This window comes from Leucoraja erinacea, chromosome 9, assembly GCF_028641065.1.
Source record: "Leucoraja erinacea ecotype New England chromosome 9, Leri_hhj_1, whole genome shotgun sequence".
Lineage (NCBI taxonomy): Eukaryota > Metazoa > Chordata > Chondrichthyes > Rajiformes > Rajidae > Leucoraja > Leucoraja erinaceus.
In genome coordinates this window covers 41,948,990-41,969,174 of record NC_073385.1, presented here as the reverse complement: position 1 = coordinate 41,969,174, position 20,185 = coordinate 41,948,990, and the positions used below count along the sequence as shown (strand labels likewise).

Genomic DNA, 20,185 nt, shown 5'->3' with positions numbered 1-20,185 from the left:
ACCAAACTCGCTTATTGCCTTCAATTGCTAATGTGTAGTAACTTAAACGGCAGAAATGTACAGGCGCCTTGCATTTTACGCAGGCGGTACGTGCTTGAAAAACAGGGCGTAATTCCAAATCACGTAAATTAAACGTATACTCGATTACGTTGTGAGTGCGTTATTCCAAAAATACCATCGCATAAATCAAGCTTTGGTATTAAAGGAACAGCGGGTTATTTCAAATGCATAAATTAGACATGCGTAAATCAAACACGTAAAATGCGAGGTGCCTGTATTTAGTGATTAAAAGCATTGTCCACATCCTAAGAATGAATAACTGAAGTTGTGAATTAAATGTTATCGAAACACCAGAATCTTGATACTTATTATTTCAGCAATTCATTAATTAGTTCTGAAACAAAGTCTTCAAAATAGCAGTTAATTTGCTATGTTACCACTGTTCTGAAAAATATTTTGATTTCATTGATTAGGAGGAACCCCTGAAGATAAAATGAGGTTGTTTATCATTTACTACATCAGTTCACCACAACCACCTTCAGAGGTAAGTTGTAGCTTCTTAGTTTAGTTTATTTTTGGCACGTGTACCGAGGTTCAGTGAAAAGGTTTTTGTTGCGTGCTATCCTGCTATCCGGTCAAAGAAATACATGGTTATAATCAATCGATCCACAGTGGAAATACAGGATAAAGGATACAACGTTTAGTGCAAAGTAAAGTCCGATTAAAGATAGTTCAAAGGTGTCCAATCAGGGAGATGGGATGTCAGCTGGTGAGAGGACAGTTCTCTAGCTGGTGAGAGGACAGTTCAATTTCCTGATACTTGCTCAGCAACTAAAATTATTTGTAGGAAGGAACGGCAGATGCTGGTTTAAACCGAAAATAGACACAAAATGTTGGAGGAATGCAGCGGGACAGGCAGCATCTCTGGAGAGAAGGACTGGTTGATGTTTCGGGTCAAGACCCTTCTTCAAATTATTTCTGAATCGGAATCAAATTAAAATTATTTTCTACTTTTATTTTAAAGTTTCTGAAAACCATGCAAAATATATTTTAATTTTAAAGTGTAACTTTTCTATGTCCTTCGTCGAGTCATTCATGCCATTATTATTACCAGTCTGATTATTTCATAAATAATAAGAAAGGGCCTGCATTTTCACATTTAACAACCAATAAATTATTTTTCAAATATAGTTCTTACTATTATGTATGGTGATCGACATCCCAAATGGTACTTCCTTGTCAGTAAATTAGTTGTGGTGGTGTTGATTGTGAGGTTGATTTTAGCCACCTTGTGGTTCTTAAAATATTGATGAAGCCTTCATATACATCTGAACGGGGAACGGGACCACATATCAATGCTTCATCAGAAAGGTAGCAGTACAGCCAAAGCATCTCTTCCTTTGCTCTGCTCTGAAATATTTACTTAAACTATGTGCTCAAGCCCCAGAGGAGGACTTGATCCACAACCTTCCCGTGCAGAGGTGAGCATGCTACCATTGTCAGGCAAAGCATAAGGTATTTCAACGAATCAAATAAAATGCCTACATTAATCGAATTCCAAGACTATATTTGAAAATTGACACACCAAGGAGCCACATCAATGTGATCTTATATAGAATTGCATTATCCAATTTAAAGACATGATGCCATCGATACTTTCAAGAATGTGCTGAATGGTGTACTGAGAAAAGTTTCGATGACTACCCTATTTTACTGACAGTTCTGCACATACTGAAATATTGAAAAAATATTTAAAACTAACAAAACTGTTAAATCATTTAAGTAATTGAAAGCATATAGCTAAATATTAGTGTGATGGAAGGAACTGCAGATGCTGGTTTATACTGAAGATGGGCACAAAATGCTGGAGTGACAAAGCAGATCAGGCAGCATCTGGAAAAAATGAATAAGTAATGTTGCGGATCAATCCTTCTTTAGACTGAGAGTCAGGGGAGAGAGAAACTAAATATTAGTGATTTTCTTTAATGAACTTTCTTCCTCACTGCACTAAAACCCCAATCGCCCATTCAAAGATGGTCAGGAGTGATTTATCAGGTTTATCCTGGTGCAAACTCCAAGAGCCAAATTTACTGGATAAAAGTAATACTCATGGTAATTCACATTCACTGTACCTTAATCGGTGCACGTTAACAATAAAAGACCTTTGAAACATCAGATTTTACCTTATGTGCAAAGGCAATTTATTTTGGGTTATTATCTGACCACCAGAGGGAGTTGATAACAATAGAATTATCCATTTTATTAGAACCCTCCAAACAAGGATTGTGTAGGAAGGAACTGCAGATGGTCATATACATCTGAACGGGGAACGGGACCACATATCAATGCTTCATCAGAAAGGTAGCAGCTCAGCTGAAGAAGAGTTTCTGCCCAAAACGTCGCCTATTTCCTTCGTTCCATAGATGCTGCTGCACCCGCTGAGTTTCTCCAGCATTTTTGTGTACCAAGGAACTGCAGATGCTGGTTTAAACCAAAGATAGACACAAAATGCCCGCGTTAGTCAGCGGGATAGGCAGCATCTCTGGATAGAAGGAATGGGTGACATTTTTGGTCAAGACCCTTCTTTCCCCTTGACATTTTGAATGCTTGGGAAACCAACCATGTGATCAAATTGTCACACCTACCGGCCACTAAATAACGGAATGGGTGACTTTTCGTGGCCTGTGACAGACATGATTTTAATAAGAACCTTTCTTCAGGAACCTTGCTCACAGTTGGCAAATTTTGTCTCACGAACCTTGTATACGTAATCAGTAAATAAGGCAGCAGAGTGGAGCAACAATGGAGTTGCTGTCCTACAGCACCAGAGATCCAGGTTCGATCATGACTACAGGTGCTGTCTGTACAGAGTTTGGATATTCTCCCTATAACCATGTGGATTTTCTCTTGGTGCTCCCACTTCCCTAATTTGGGCCCTTGTATCACCCTGCTTTCCATCTGTTAATCAGCTCCTCCTCACGTGGACACATCCATCTCCTGCCCCTTCTCTTCATACTGGCTATCTCCCCTCTTTCAATCCAGATGAAAGTTCCGATCCAAAATGACAACTGTCCCTTTCCCTCCACAAATGGTACCTGACCCACTAAATTTCTCCATCAGATTCTGCAGGTTCTTCTTCTTCATAACTGTAAGTACATCTGTAAAATCGTCATAAATGTCCTCTGCAGGAAGATGTGGCTGCATGCTATAGAGTGCAATGTTGTGACCAGAATAGTTTTGCAGTGCTCAATTTTCATGTACAGTTCTAGTATAACCTCTCTCAAATGGGGGGGGGGGGGGGGGGGGGGGGGGGGGGGGGGGGGGGGGGGGGGGGGGGGGGGGGGGGGGTGGAGTTAGTACTTAGAATACAATTCCAATAATCTTTCATTAAAATATAGTCCTTCCAAATGAGCAGAGGTTCATGTGCACCTCCTCTAACCTCATATCCTACATCTGGTGTTACGAACGTGGCTTCTTCTACATCAACAAGACCAAGCCTAGTCTCGGAGACTATTCAGCCAAAGATTTGTGCTTAGTCTGCCAAGGCCTGCAGGATCTCCTGGTTGCTAACTATTTTAACTCCTCTTTTCCCATTCCCACACTGACCTTTCTGATCTGGGCCTTGTCTGTTGCCAGAGTGAGGGGAATGCAAACTGGGTGAACATAATATCATATGCTTGGGTAACAGCCAACCCAGCGTTATAAATATTGAGAAATACCGTGCCCTCAATAATGTTTGGGACAATGACCCATCATTTATTTATTTGCCTCTATCCTCCACAATTTGAGATTTGTAATAGAAAAAATCACATATGGTTAAAGTACACATTGTCAGATTTTAATAAAGGCCATTTTTATACGTTTTGGTTTCACCATGTAGAAATTACAGCAATGTTTATACATGGCCCCCCCATTTCAGGGCACCATAATGTTTAGGACACAGCAGTGTCATGTAAATGAAAATAGTAATGTTTCGTATTTTGTTGCATATCTTTTGCATGCAATGACTGCTTGAAGTCTGCGATTCATGGACATCACCAGTTGCTGGGTGTCTTCTCTGGTGATGCTCTGCCAGGCCTGTATTGCAGCCATCTTTAGCTTATGCTTGTTTTGGGGTCTAGTCCCCTTCAGTTTTCTCTTCAGCATATAAAAGGCATCTTCAATTGGGTTCAGATCGAGTGATGATTTGGCCACTCAAGAATTGACAATTTTTTAGCTTTGAAAAACTCCTTTGTTGCATTAGCGGTATGTTTGGGATCATTGTCTTGCTGCAGAATGCACCGACAGCCAATGTTTTGAGGCATTTGTTTGAACTTGAGCTCATCTGATGGGTCTGTGTACTTCAGAATTCATTATGCTACTACAATCAGCAGTTGTATCATGAAAGGTGATAAGTGAGCCAGTACCTTCAGCAGCCATACATGCCCAGGTCATAACATCCCCACACCGTGTTTCACAGATGAGGTGGTATGCTTTGGTTCTTGGGCAGTTCCTTCTCTCCTCCATACTTTGCTCTTGCCGTCATTCTGATATAAGTTAATTTTCATCTCATCTGTCCACAAAACCTTTTTCCAGAACTGTGGTTGCTCTTTTAAGAACTTCTTGGCAAACTGTAACCTGGCCATCCTATTTCTGAGGCTAACCAGTGGTTTGCATCTTGCAGTGTAGCCTCTGTATTTCTGTTCATGAAGTATTCTGCGGACAGTGGTCATTGACAAATCCACATCTGACTCCTGAAGAGTTTTTCTGACCTGTCGGACAGGTATTTGGGGATTTTTCTTTATTATAGAGAGAATTCCTCTGTAATCAGCTGTGGAGGTCTTCCTTGGCCTGCCAGTCCCTTTGCGTTTAATAAGCTCAACAGTGCTTTCTTTCTTCTTAATGATGTTCCAAACAGTTGATTTTGGTAAGCCTAAGGTTTGGCTGATGTCTCTTAACAGTTTTATCGTTGTTTCTCAGTCTCATAATCGCTTCCTTGACTTTCATTGGCACAACTTTGGGCCTCATGTTGATAAACAGCAATCAAAGTTTCCAAAGGTGATGGAAAGACTGGAGGAAAGACTAGGTGCTCTCTTATACCTGCATTAAGGAGGCAATTAAACATACCTGAAACAAACCCCTATGAAGCCATGTGTCCCAAACATTATGGTGCCCTGAAATGAGGGGGGGGGACGACTATGTATAAACACAGCTACATGGTAAAACCAAAATGTATAAAAATGGCCTTTAATAAAATCTGACAATGTGGTCTTTAACCACGTGTGATTTCTTTCTATTACAAATCTCAAATTGTGGAGTTCAGAGGCAAATAAATAAATGATGGGTCTTTGTCCAAAATATTATGGAGGGCACTGCTGATGCTGGTTTACAAAAAAAGACACAAAATGCTAGAATAACTCAGTGGGTCAGACAGCAGCTCTGGAGAACAAGGATACATGACGTTTTGGGTCGGGACACTTCTTCGGGCTCAATATTATCCATGTTCTCCAGAGGTACTACCTGACCCGCCGAGTTACTCCAGCACTTTGTGTCTTGTTTTGTAAATCTGTATATGCAGTTCCTTGTTTCTGTGGAGAAATGGGGAGAAACTTTATTTTCTTCTAAAAATAGTCTGTGCCCAGGAGCCATGCACACCACTATTATATGCCCCATGCAAAATAACCCTGGATGGTATTTTTCTCTGTCAGTATTTACAATGGATTACTATGATATTTGTTTAATTGTTGATAGCATTTGTGTTTTCTTTCCATCATTACTTTAACAGTTAAAATTTATTGAGCTGTATCTCCTTGCTTGGAAATATGTGTTTGTCAATATAGTTGCAGCACCGAAACAGGCCCCTCGGCTCACTGAGTCCGCACCGACCAACAATCCCCATATACTAGTACTATCCTACACCCCACGGACAATTTACAAATTTACCGAAGCCAATTAAGCAATAAATCTGCACGTCTTTGGGGTGTGGGAGGAAACCGGAGCACCTGGAGAAAGCCCACACGGTCACAGGGAGAACATACAAACTCTTTACAGACAGCACCCGAGGTCAATATCAAACCCAAGTCTCTGGCACCGCAAGGCAACAACTCTCCAGCTGCGCCACTGTGCTGCACAAGTTTTTTCCAAAGTCTCTCTCAAGCAGATATTAATGTAAAAGTTCAGGCTGTCAAATGTCATCTGGCTGCTTACTAAAGAGAGGAAAAATATACTCTGCAACAGTGGAAACTTTGGCAATGTCTGTTTTACTCTACTGAGCTATGAGGTTTCAGGGCAAATTGATCTTAATTCTCTTGGTGTCCTCCTGTGCATTCTTTGTTCCACACTATAATTTAATAAGGCCTTTGTTTAAAAGTTCTACTGAAAAATTTCAACATTATTTCCTCCAATATCCCTTCTCTTTCCAAGATCCTAGCAAAGCTTATTTTGCAAAGCAAATCTGCATTGAGTTTGGAACTCTGGAGTTCATTGTTCTTTGTCTCCAAGTAACATTATTTATACCAACAGGTTGACTTGGAGCAATACAAAAAATCCCTGACTGACGCTGGATGCAATTTGGATCCTTTAAATTACATCAAACGATGGAAGTAAGTAAGATCAGCAATGACAATAGTTTTATTATTAAGGGAACAAAAACTAATTGGGCAAGGCATGACTAAAACCCACTGAAGCAAAATTTGAAAATGCTAAAAACATATGTGTTACAGTTTTAAACATATATTCAATTTGTTGTTTATACAAATTGTCTGGTGATGTTCGGCACGGACTTGTAGGGCCGAGATGGCCTGTTTCCGTGCTGTAATTGTTATATGGTTATATGTTATATGTGTGGATAGAAAACCAGTTGGAAAATGAAAAGGTGAAAGTCACACGATTGGAGAATAAAGCAACAATTTGAGTGCAAAAGTTTCAAAAACGTATCGTGATGTTGATAACCTTAGCAAAGAAACCAACTAAATGTCAAAGACTCATGCTATGATTGGCAAAGCAGAAAAGTATATTAGAAACTGTTTCTACTTTGCCAAAGGGCGGCAACTTGAATAACATGAGCAAACTGTGGTTGGGTTTACAGAATTAGAAAGAAAAATCACCTGACAATTGAAAGTTGAAAGGTATTTGCTGTCTGCAAATAATTCAAATCAGCATAGAAACCATAGAACATAGAAAATGACGATCTCCTCAACAAGAAAGCAAATAATTTCCAATCAGCATATTGCTAGAGATTTAATATTAGTTTAGTTTAGAGACACAGCATGGCAACAGGCCCTTCAGCCCATCAAGTCCATATCGATCTCCCATTCAAAGTAGTTCTATGTTATTCCACTTTCGCTTCCATTACCTACACAGTAGTGGTAATTTACAGAGGGCCAATTAACCTATAAACCCACATGTCTTTGCGATGTGGGAGGAAACCAGGGAACCCGGAGGAAACCGACGTGATCACAGGGAGAACGTGCAAACTGCACACAGACAGCACCCGAGATCAAGATTAAACCCTGTCTCTGTCTCTGCGAAGCAGCTGCACTACCAGCTGCGCTACTGTGCCGCCCATATTGGTCTGGGAGTAAAACAAAGAACATCCACTTCAAACAGTTATATTCTGTGTTCCCATGTATGAAAATACAAAATAATGGTGCTGACAAGGTTTTTCTTGCCATGGTATAAGACTAATATACTCCTTTCACATGCCTCACCTAGAAATCAAAAATTTTCAGCCAGTGATAAATCTTAATAAATTTTAAGCGCATCTGGTTAAAAATGGAGCCTTTTCTTTCACCAATTAACGTGATTAATATAATAGTTCAGCTTGTTTATGGTGAACAGTGTTTGTCTTCCACGTTTCATAAATCTGAGGAGTGCGAAAAATATATATTCTTATTCCTCGATTCACTTTAATCACTTGTCTTCATTTACAGAGCATTTACCAAAATGGCTTCAGCTCCTGCTAACTTTGGAGGCAGTGGACCAAAACCTACAAGGTACATGTTGTTACTACAGAATAATTCTGCTGCATTTGTAGAGAGAAGAGATTAAAATATTCTGTTCAGGACATATTGTACTGATCAATAATATGAATGAGAAGCCAAATAGCAGCAGATACTGCAATTCTAAAATAAAAGCAGAAAATGCTAGAGATGAGCAGAATATCTGAAAAAAAAACATTAACCTGAAACATTAACCTTTTCCTCTCCAAAGATGCTGCCTGACTTTATGAGTACTTCTGGCATGTTTTTTTAGTGTAATTTAATGACATTTGTGCAAAAGAAATGAAATATCCAAAACATAAGTGTGAACAAACAGTGCCCTCCAAAATATTTGGAACAGAGACCCATTATTTATTTATTTGCCTCTGTATTACACAATTTGAGATTTGTAATAGAAAAAATCACATGGTTAAAGTGCACATTGTCGGATTTTATTAAAGGCAATTTTTATACATTAGTTTCACCATGTAGAAATTACAGCTGAATTTATACATAGTCCCCCCATTTCAGGGCACCGTAATGTTTGGGACATATGGCTTCATGGGTGTTTGTAATTGTTTGTGTGTTTAATTGCCTCCTTTAATGCAGGTATAAGAGAGCTCTCAGCACCTTGTCGTTCCTCCAGTCTTTCCATCACCTTTTGAAATCGGGTGGCGCCACGAGCCGGCAGCCTCGCCAGCAGCTGTTCGTCCTTTTGACTTTTTTTGTGTTTTTAGTATGTCTAAAAGTGTGTTTTAGTGTGCGGGGGGTGGTGGCGGGGAATAGGGGGAAACTGTTTTTCAGTCACTTACCTCGGTGGAATGCGACTTTTCTCCTAGTCGCATTTTCGCCCTCCCTCGCGGCCTAACGGATTGGTGCGGCCTCTCCCGGAGTCGGGCCCAGAGCTTCAGCAATGGGCGCAGCGCAGACTTTCCATTGCGGAGCCGGGCGATCCCTTGCCGGGGATCGCCAGAGGAAGTGCTCTACTCGCTGGCCCGCGGACTATAAAATCCTGAAGCTGCGGACTGCGGAGCTTCTAACTGTGATAAATGTGAACTTGAACTTGAAAAATGTATTGCTGAGGACCAAAGTTGTGCCAATGAAAGTCAAATAAGCCATTATGAGATTGAGAAACAAGAATAAAACTGTTAAGAGACATCAGCCAAACCTTAGGCTTACCAAAACCAAAATCAACTGTTTGGAACATCATTAAGATGAAAGGGAGCACTGATGGGCTTACTAATCACAAAGGGACTGGGAGGCCAAGGAAGACCTCCACAGCTGATGACAGAAGAATTCTCTAATATAGAAACATCGCCAAACACCTGTCCGACAGATCAGAAACACTCTTCAGGAGTCATGTGTGGATTTGTAGTGGCCTGGTCAAGGTCAGGAAAAAACCGGACGCCAGGCGGATTCAAAAGAAGCTTTTTAATTCCAACAGTCCAAGAACACACACCGACACTCTTATCTCTACCCCTCGGGAGTCGACCGGTAAACCCCGTGGCAGACCAACGCCCCTGTCCCTCAATCGGCGAGGGGGATGATCCAAGGAGTGGCCTACCCCCCAGGGACCGCCACAGGACCTTCCCCAAGTACCCGAGGTACGAAACGGACAGGACGGCGTACACGACGGCCAGACCGGGTGCACACTACGCTTGGACCCAGAACGCGCCTGATCAACAAGTGCGGGGTACGAAGTAACCAAAGGAGGAGGTACCCTAGACAGAGGCCGCCCTCGCTTACGGGGCAAGGCTACCAGCGCCGGCCGATCGATATCGATATGTGCTGGCTTCACCCGCACAACTGAAACAGTCTCCCGCCGACCCCCCATGTCCAGGACGAACGTCGACGAGCCCTGTTCCAAGACCCGGAAGGGACCTTCGTACGGCCGCTGTAGAGGTGTCCGATGTGCATCCCTGCGCAGTAAAACAAACTGGCAGTCCTCCAGAGCAGAGGGAACGTGCGGACGGAAGGACCCATGACGAGAAGTGGGCACCGGCACCAGCTTGCCCACCGTCTGCCGAAGACGTTGCAGAGCTTCTGAAGGCTGCTCCACCTGGCCACGTGCCGGCGGGATGAACTCCCCAGGCACCGTTAACGGAGACCCATACACCAACTCAGCGGAGGAGGAGGCCAAGTCCTCCTTGGGTGCGGTGCGTATCCCCAGCAAAACCCACGGCAGAGCGTCTACCCAGTCTGAGTCAGTGAGCCGCACCCTTAAGGCACCCTTAAGCTGTCGGTGAAACCGTTCCACTAGGCCGTTCGACTGCGGGTGGTACGCTGTCGTGTGGTGCAGACGAACACCCAGGAGGCGTGCCATGGCCGACCACAGCTCTGACGTGAACTGAGGCCCCCGGTCGGATGTTATGTCCAGTGGAACCCCAAACCGGGCGATCCAGTGCGCCAACAATGCTCGAGCACAGGTAGTTGTGGTGGAGTTCTGTAGCGGAATGGCTTCAGGCCACCGCGTGAAGCGGTCCACAACGGTAAATATATACGTCATGCCCTGGGACGACGGCAGCGGCCCCACGATGTCCACGTGAATGTGGTTGAAACGTTTATGAGGAATGGGGAACTCCTGCAATGACGCGTGCACGTGTCGTTGCATCTTGGCGGTCTGGCACGTATTGCAAGTGCGCGCCAAATGTCCAACCTCCTTCCGCAGCCCGTGCCACATGAAGCGGGAGGCTACCAGGGCTGTTGTTGCCCTGATGGAGGGGTGCGCAAGACCATGGAGCACCTCAAACACCCTGCGCCGCCAGGCGATCGGGACGATGGGTCGCGGAACTCCAGAGGAGACATCACACAACAGCGTGGTACCCCCAGGATCACAGACAACTTCCTCCAACTGCAGGCCCGAAACTGCTGTACGATAGGCAGCCATCTCCTCGTCGACCAGCTGAGCAGCTGCCAGGTCGGAATAGTTGATCCCCTCACCGACTTGGAGAACCGCGTGGACTGCAGGTCTTGATAAGGCATCGGCCACCCTGTTAAATCTTCCCTCAACGAACCGGATGGAGGTGGTGTACTCGGACACATACGCCAACTGCCTCTGCTGCCGGGCAGACTACGGGTCTGATACCTTGGCGAACGCGAAGGTTAGTGGCTTGTGGTCCGTGAATGCAGTAAATGGTCTCCCCTCCAGAAAATAGCGGAAATGGCGTACGGCGAGATATACAGGGCAAGGAGCTCACGGTCGAAGGCGCTGTAACGACGCTGTGGTCCACTGAGATGCCTGCTGAAGAAGGCAAGTGGCCACCAGCAACCCTCAGCGAGCTGCTCCAACACTGCCCCAACCGCAATCTCCGAAGCATCCACCGTCAAGGCGGCCGTGGCATCCTCTCGTGGGTGGACGAGCATTGCGGCCTCAGCCAGTGCCTGCTTAGCCCTCTCAAATGCCGCTGTTGCTTCCACGGACCAATCAACCTCCCTGCGATGACCAGCAATCAGGTTGAAAAGCGGACGCATGACCGCAGCCGCTGACGGCAGGAAGCGGTGATAGAAAGTGACCATTCCCACGAATTCCTGCAGGCCCCTAACTGTGGTCGGACGGGGGAACCTGTGGATAGCGTCCACCCTGGTCGGCAGAGGCACCACCCCTTGTTCAGTCACGCGGTGGCCGAGGAAGTTGATAGCTGTCACCACGAAACAGCACTTGGATGCGTTTATAGTTAAACCGAAATCGCTGAGGCGCTGACACAGTTGACGGAGGTGGGTGCAGTGCTCCTGCCGCGAGCGACTGACCACGAGTATGTCGTCCAGGTACACAAAAACAAAGTCCAATCCATGGCACACGCAGTCCATAAGCCGCTGAAAGGCCTGCGCGGCGTTCTTCAACCCAAACGGCATCCGCACAAATTCGAAAAGACCAAATGGTGTGATAATGGCCGTCTTCGGGATATCGTCGGGGCGGACTGGAATTTGATTGTACCCTCGCACGAGGTCCACCTTGGAAAATACGGATGCCCCAGCCAGATGGGCATTGAAGTCCTGAATGTGCGGGACCGGATACCTGTCGGCGACGGTTGCATCATTCAGGCAACGGTAATCGCCACACGGGCGCCAGCCCCCGTCCTTCTTAGGGACCATGTGGAGCGGTGAGGCCCATGGGCTATCGGAGGGACGCACGATGCCCATCGCCTCCATCTGGCGGAACTCCTCCCGAGCTAGACGGAGCTTGTCTGGGGCGAGACCACGTGCCCGGGCGTGCACAGGTGGGCCAGTAGTGGGGATATGGTGCTCCACCCCGTGCTTCGGGGTGGAGGAGTGGAAGTGGGGTTCGAGAATGCCAGGAAAATCTGCCAGGATACACGCGAAAGTCGCATCCACGGATGTCAGGGGGCCATCAGGGCGTACTACAGGATCACCAGTACGGAGGAAGACTGGCTCCAGCGTGACAGAGTGCATCAGGCGCCGCCGCTTGACATCCACGAGCAGTGAATGGGCTCTAAGGAAGTCTGCGCCCAGCAGCGGCTGGGAAACGTCTGCAATGACGAACCTCCATGAAAACGAGTTGCGGCCAAAGTTGAGGGGAATGGTGCGAAACCCGTAGGTGCGAATAGCACTCCCGTTTGCCGCGGTGAGGAGTGGGCCTTGTTTGCCCGCACGGATGTCAGTGATGGAGGGAGGCAGAACACTCACTTCCGCATCAGTGTCGACGAGGAAACGTCCCCCACTGCGGCGATCCCAAGCGAAAACGCGATGAATCGTGCCGGCCGCCGAAGGAATCGCTGACGACCGGCCCTTTAGTTTCCCGAGAACGAACAGGGTGGTCGACAAAGCCTGGCTGCAGCTCCCCAGCGGCGATGGTAATAACACCAACCAGCTTTGGTGGCGTCTGGTGAAACTGCAAGCCGATTTGGCTGGTTTGAACGCCAGCGACCTCTGCTGGCATTGGTTTAAACTGCAGGCTGGCCGTGCTGGAAGGACGTGCCTGCTGTTGAATGCGCAATGGCCGCCGGATTATGCCGCGGGGGCTGACCGGGAGCAGTGGAGACGCGGTGGATAGCGGTCCCGACCTGCTCTGAGTCTTCAAACGCCTCGGGAAGGACGTCCACTGCTTCCAGGTTGCGATGGCGAGAATTCCACAGCTCGTCGGCATGTTCACCCAGCGCCAGCATGTCGGTAAACGGATCCCTGGCGAGTTGCATGCGAATGTCGGGAGGCAGCTGCTGCAGGTAGGCAGAGAAAGCACGGCTCATGGTCCCCCATTAGGGTGAGCATGTCTTCCAGGAGGGCAGACGGCTGGCGGTCGCCCAGGCCGTCCATTCTGAAAATGCGAGCTGCCCGCTGGGCATCACCCAGGCCAAACCTCCTGATGAGAAATGCTTTAAGGCCAGCATATTTGTTTGCTACCGGGGGGGCCCTGAGGAAAGGCATAACCCGCCTCGCGATCAGTTGGTCAAGCGAGCCAACCACGTAAAAGTACTTAGTCTCATCCTGCGTGATACCTCGCACAGCAAACTGTGCCTCTGCCTGCTGGAACCAGGTTTCGGGTTCTTCAGTCCATAGAGTTGGGAGCTTCAGCGCAACAGCGTTATTATCCATCACGACGCGTGATGAACGATGTCGGGGTCACCAGTGTAGTGGCCTGGTCAAGGTCAGGAAAAGACCGGACGCCAGGCGGATTCAAAAGAAGCTTTTTAATTCCAACAGTCCAAGAACACACACCGACACTCTTATCTCTACCCCTCGGGAGTCGACCGGTAAACCCCGTGGCAGACCAACGCCCCTGTCCCTCAATCGGCGAGGGGGATGATCCAAGGAGTGGCCTACCCCCCAGGGACCGCCACAGATTTGTCAATGACCTCTGTCCGCAGAAGACTTCACAAACAGAAATACAGAGGCTACATTGCAAGATGCAAACCGCTGGTTAGCCGCAAAAATAGGATGGCCAGGTTACAGTTTGCCAATAAGTACATAAAAGAGCAACCACAGTTCTGGAAAAAGGTCTTGTGGACAGATGAGATGTAGATTATGTTATATCAAAGTGATGGCAAGAGCAAAGTATGGAGGAGAGAAGGAACTGCCCAAGATCCAAAACATACCACTCATCTGTAAAACACAGTGGTGGGGGTGTTATGGTCTGGGCATGTATGGCTGCTGAAGATACTGGCTCACTTATCATCATTGATGATACAACTGCTGATGGTAGTAGCATAATGAATTCTGAAGAGCATGGACACATCCTATCTGCTCAAGTTCAAACAAATGCCTCAAAACTCATTGGCCGTCGGTTCATTCTACAGCAAGAGAATAATCTCAAACATACTGTTAAAGCAACAAAGCAGTTTTTCAAAGCTACAAAATGGTCAATTCTTGAGTGGCCAAGTCAATCTCCTGATCTGAACCCAATTGAGCATGTCTTTTATATGCTGAAGAGAAAGCTGAAGGGGACTAGCCCCCAAAACAAGCATGAACTAAAGATGGCTGCAATACAGGCCTGGCAGAGCATCACCAGAGAAGACACCCAGCAACTGGCGATGTCCATGAATCGCCGACTTCAAGCAGTGATTGCATGCAAAAGATATGCAACAAAATACGAAACATGACTACTTTCATTTACATTACATTGCTGTGTCCTAAATATTATGGTGCACTGAAATTGGGGGGGGGGGGGGGGGGGGGGGGGGGACTTTGTATAAACACTGTTGTAATTCCCACAGGGTGAAACCAAAATGTATAAAAACACCCTTCATTAAAATCTGACAATGTGCACTTTAACCATATGTGAATTTTTTCTATTACAAATCTCAAATTGTGGAGTACAGAGGCAAATAAATAAATGATGGGTCTTTGTCCCAAACATTATGGAGGGCACTGTTACAGAATAGAAACAGGCCATTTGGTCAATCCAATTTTCATTTAATATAAATATTCTTCTTTCCCTTGCAAATGCAGGAGATTGTAACATCTGCCCTTTCTTTCCTCTGCAACCGTAGGTGATGTAACACCTGACCTTATACCATCTCCTTCACATCCATACATTGACCCCAGTAGCCCTTCCAGGTGAGACAGAGGTTCACGTGCACCTCCTCTAACCTCATCTGTTGCATTCAATGTTTCCGATGTGGCCTCCTTTACATCAGCAAGACCAAGCATTGACTATGCGACTGTATCTTTGAACACTTGCGCTCGTTCCGCCAAGGCGTACTGGATCTCCTGGTTGCTAACCATTTTAACTCCGCCACCCCTCCATTCCTGTATCGACCTTTCCATCCTAGGCCTCCTCCATCCTAGGCCTCCTCCATTGCTAGAGCTTCGATAAGTAAAGAGTGATTTAGAAAACCACTGATATGATAAATGATAAAAGCTTGTCACTGTTTCTCAGTATATGTGACAATAATAAATTAAAACCAATACTGTGGAATCAAATGAAATTTGCTGAGAGCGTCTGATGAGACTTGTGCTTAAGTCCTGGATCATTAGTTGATGACGTCTAACATGGTGAGATGGAGTATTAATCCAATTTTGCAACTGCAAAGAAACAACACCAGTTATACATTTTTAATCTCCAGAAAATGTGTTCGCTAGGAAAACCTGCATTTAAGTAACAACCGTCATGTTCTGTATGCTACTTAGAATCTTGTGCAGTTAAAAATACAAATAAAAAGATTGTTTCAGTATTTGGTTTGTTGTAACAGAGAATACAACTTTGCATAAAACGAACAACAAACTAATTGATATTAATGAAAGTCTATTTTATGATTTGATGTTCAATTAGCTGTGAAGTGTTATTACTTTCAAAAGGCCACTGCAGTATGATTTATTCGCTATGTTGTGGCTGCTTTTCATAATGTAAGCAGCAACAATAAAGTGACTGGAACATTTGTACAGCCGCTATAAAGAGAAGCCTGTAGCTGTCTAATTGAAAACAGCGCCTGTGTTATAACAAATCTTTTGTTTCGTGCTGATGTTGCAAGCAATGATACTAAGAAATTTCAGAATTTTCTAAACAGACAAAATTTGTACCAGAAACATTTGTAAATATGGAAGATCTCAATGTACTGCTTTGTTTTGAGGGGAAAAAACCTGCAAATAACAAAATGTACATGGTGGACTTGGTAGTTTATAAAGGTTTTTCGGGGCAAATTGAAGATTTAAAAAACACTATAATGCTTATTTCCTACTTTCAGCTTGCTCTCACGTGTCATGAATACTGGATCACAGTTTGTGATGGAAGGAGTTAAGAATTTTGTACTGAAACAGCAAGTGAGTACATTTATTTTGTTATTTCAAGCGAAAGTTTAATTGTGGAATCAAAGTAATATTAAGGCACAAAATAGTTAATCCAGACATATTCATATTTACAGTCCGCTTACACCCAGCGTTGGAGTGTTAGAATCTTGTTGCATGTGCAACTTTTACTAGAAAAAAACTACATTTAACTGTTCCCTATCGATAAAAAAGTTAATTTCAGCTAATAATGTCACAAAGCTGTCTTCATCTGCCTGAGTAGTGCTGCAAGGTAATATCTGAATGTTATATTATATCCGTTACCTCCTGTGCACAATAGCTGCAATGTGTCCGATCTGATGGACATGTAGTAGCATCCCTTGTGTACTTTCCAAATGGCTCTAAATTCCAAAACTTCTGCGATCAAGGGCAAGAACACTACAAGTTTCCATCTAAAAACATACTTTCATGACTGCCAAGCTAATCTGATCAATCTTTTATATTTCCTGTTATATATTTTCATTGGAGTGTAATCACAACAAAATTACATGTATATTGTTTCTTGCCAATCTAATGCAGCATAAAGGTTCAGTTGTTGCGACTGTGGAAGTTTTGTTGCTTTGACATAAGCATTTGAAATGAGTGGAAGAGTCAGGAGGGTTTATTTTCATTCAATTTGACCTATATGGAAATGCTAAAAGTGCTATTCCATAACAATGCATTTTTTTGAAAACCTTACCACAAACCATGTTGTTCAGATGGAGATACAAGGAACTGCAGATGCTGGATTCTTGAGCAAAACACAATGCTGAAGTATCTCAGCGAGTCGGGGTCAGGCAACAGCATCCGTGGAGGTAATGGACAGGCAACATTTTGAGTCTGGATCTTTCTTCAGACTGTTTGTAACGGGTGAGAAAAATAAGTGCGGGGGTGGTTATCTGACACCCTTTTGTCTCCTTTTCATCTCTAGCCTTAGTCGCTTACTCCTCTCATCTGCCTATCATACACCCTTCACCTGTATCCATCCTATCACTTGATAGGCTTTGTCCCGGTCCCTACATCTCTTTTGCAGCTTTCTCCACTGCTTCTGCAATCAGTCTGAAGAAGGGTCCCGACCCTAAATGTCACCTATCCACATTTTCCAGAGGTACCGCTTGACCCACTGAGTTACTCTAGCACTTTGTGTTTGGCGCATCTTGTTCAGATGTTACCTTGCAACACTGTTGACACAGATGAATAAACCTTTGTGGCACTGTGAGCTGAAGTGAATTGTTTTCATGGATCAGCACCAGTTACATTTTTCTTGTACAACCTGCAGATACAACAAAACTCCAACACTCTAAAGCTGAATGTGAGACCATACAAGTGTTCCTATATTGATTAGTGACAGTGCAAATGTAGCACTGCAGTATAACCCCATACTCTGCTTTCTTGAAATAACAAGGAATTGAAGCACCCTGTTCCAATCAGCTGAATTGCCTTCTCTGGGTTAGCACCAGCTCAGTGCAAGTACTTCTACTTAAGGACCACCTGATGCTCTTCTCAAAGGACAGGATTTTGCTGCAATGAGCTTGTGTTGGCCTCTGTGCATTTCTCATGACTGCATTTGCCATTTTTGTTCGGGGCTTCAGTTGTACTTGGGTCCGCTGTGGCTGACCCATGAGGCAACATCGGTTGCAAGAGGCAGCAAGGCGATTGTGATGCCTTTGGATAGATCAGAACCACAAATCTATGTGAAGATGGACACAAAATGATGGAGAGACTTAGCAGGTCAGGCAGCATCTCTGGAGAAAACGAATAGGTGATGTTTTGAGTCAGGCTCCTTCTTCAGACAGAGTCAGGCAAGAGAGAAACTAGAGGTATGAAAAGATACAGAACAAATTGGGGTCGGGACTGATAACTTACGAAAGGTGGAGCCCACAATGGTGCATTGTTGGCTGTAGGTGATAATGAAGGAATATGAACAGTGAAACTAGCAAGACGACTTGGGTGGGGGAGGGATGGGGAGACGGAATACAAGGGTTACTTGAAAGTGCAGGCTCGGCGATCGTTTCACTGAACACCTCCGCTCAGTCCGTCTTAACCTACCTGTTCTCCCGGTGGCTCAGCACTTCAGCTCCCCCTCCCCCTCCCATTCCCAATCTGACCTTTCTGTCCTGGACCTCCTCCACTGTCAGAGTGAGGCCTAGCACAAATTGGAGGAACAGCACCTCATATTTTGCTTGGGTAGTTTACACCCCAGTGGTATGAACATTGACTTCTCTAACTTTAGATAGCCCTTACTTTCTCTCTCCACCCCTTCCCCATTCTCCCACTAGTCTTACTGTCTCCGCCTACCTTCTATCTTTGTCCTGTCCCCTCCCATGACTTCAGTCCGAAGAAGGATCTCGAGCCGAAATGTCGCCCATTCCATCTTTCCAGAGATGCTGCCTCACACGCTGCGTTACTCCAACATTTGGTGGCTACCTTCAATATACCATGAGAAATATGAGGTGCTGTTCCTCTAAATCTCTGTGTGGCCTCTTCTATCTGATCTCTGAAAGATATTAAAAGAATGTTATTTTGAAAAAATACTTAAATAGCTTGAACGGTTAGAAAATTAAAATGAAAGATCTGTTAATAGAGCATTTATTTACAGTTACCTTTTCAATAAAATGAATGTGGCTTTACTTTTATACCTTGGTGTAAAACTGATGAGCTGGGTATAAAGTTCAACTAGCATTTGACAAGGTTCCTCATGGCAAGCTGCTCAAGAAGGACGGATCACATGAAATCCAAGGAGAAATAGCTGAATGGATAGAAAATTGGCTTAATGGAAAGGTGGTGGTGGCAGCCTGTGACTAGTGGTATGCATCTGGGTTCGGTTCTTGGCCCATTACCGTTTGTCGCCTATATTCATTATTTGGATGAGAAGATGGTAAGATTAGCAAGTTTGTAGATTGCACTAAAGTGGGTGGTGTTGTAGATAGTGAAGATGGTTGTCAAAAATTGCAGCGGGATCTTCATCGGTTGGGCAGGTGGGCTGAGGAATGGTTCTTCTTCTTGCGTATGGGGTGCACAGCCTAAAGTTGTAGATCAAGGGTAGACATCCAGGCCAGGAATGGTTGATGGAATTTAATGCAGAGAAATGTGAGCTGTTACAGAGATGTACAAATTCATGAGAGGAATAGATCATGTAAATGCCCAGTCTTTTGCCCAGAGTAGAGGATTTGAGAACCAGATGACATAGATTTAAGGTGAGGGGGGAAAAATTTAATAGGATCTGAGGGGTAACATTTTTACACGAAAAGTTGTGTATACGGAACGAGCTGCCAGTGGAGCTGGTTGAGGTAAACATTTAAAAAACATTTAGACAGGTACATGGATAGGAACGTTTTAGAGGGATACGGGCCAAATGCAGGAAGGTGGGACAAATGTAGACCGGGCACATTGGTCGGCGTTGGGCTGAAGGGCCTGTTTAAATGCTTATGACTCAATGACTCTAAACCCTCAGCTCAGTATGGTCATACTCCACCTCTAGACACAGTGCAGAGTTCAGCAGCAGTGTGGAAGCATCTCAAATCCCTCTTATCTCTAGCTTGTACTTGGCAATGCAGAATCTTGGAAGTTAGGAATAAACTGACCAGTAAGGAGGAAATCATCAGCATGCTGGCCGGAAGGGAAAGTATGCTTTGGCCCAATATGATCTCAAGTTGTCCAAGCTCTTGGGGACTGTTACAATTGCCTATTGTCAAATCATGGAGAAGTGTTTGACTCTGTGCCCGAGACTTTATTAGTACTGTACATCGAGTGCATTATGCACTGCATTTTCTAAAGTGCCGGGTTTTGTGCCAACAGAACTACCATACATTTGTAGTTATTTCTGAATTTTCACAGTGTTAAATTCGCAGATGCTTCGTGTTAGCCTGTTTCCAGCAAGTAATACTTTACATATATTCAGTAAAAAAAACAAATTGCTGGAAGAACAGCTTATTGAGCAGCATCTGTGGAGGGAAATGGACAGATAATGTTTGAGTTAGGACCCATTTTCAGAATCATATATTTATTAA

General features: G+C 44.7%; 1 protein-coding gene across 1 annotated transcript in view; it reads left to right on the top strand.

The window, feature by feature from the left end:
- Positions 1–20,185, top strand: part of scfd1 (sec1 family domain containing 1) — a 126,718-nt gene that overhangs the window by 66,732 nt on the left and 39,801 nt on the right. The window contains exons 16-19 of the mRNA XM_055640669.1: positions 474–544; positions 6,502–6,581; positions 7,911–7,973; positions 16,097–16,172. Coding sequence (XP_055496644.1) covers positions 474–544; positions 6,502–6,581; positions 7,911–7,973; positions 16,097–16,172 — 290 coding nt within the window. The remainder of the gene's footprint in view (positions 1–473; positions 545–6,501; positions 6,582–7,910; positions 7,974–16,096; positions 16,173–20,185) is intronic.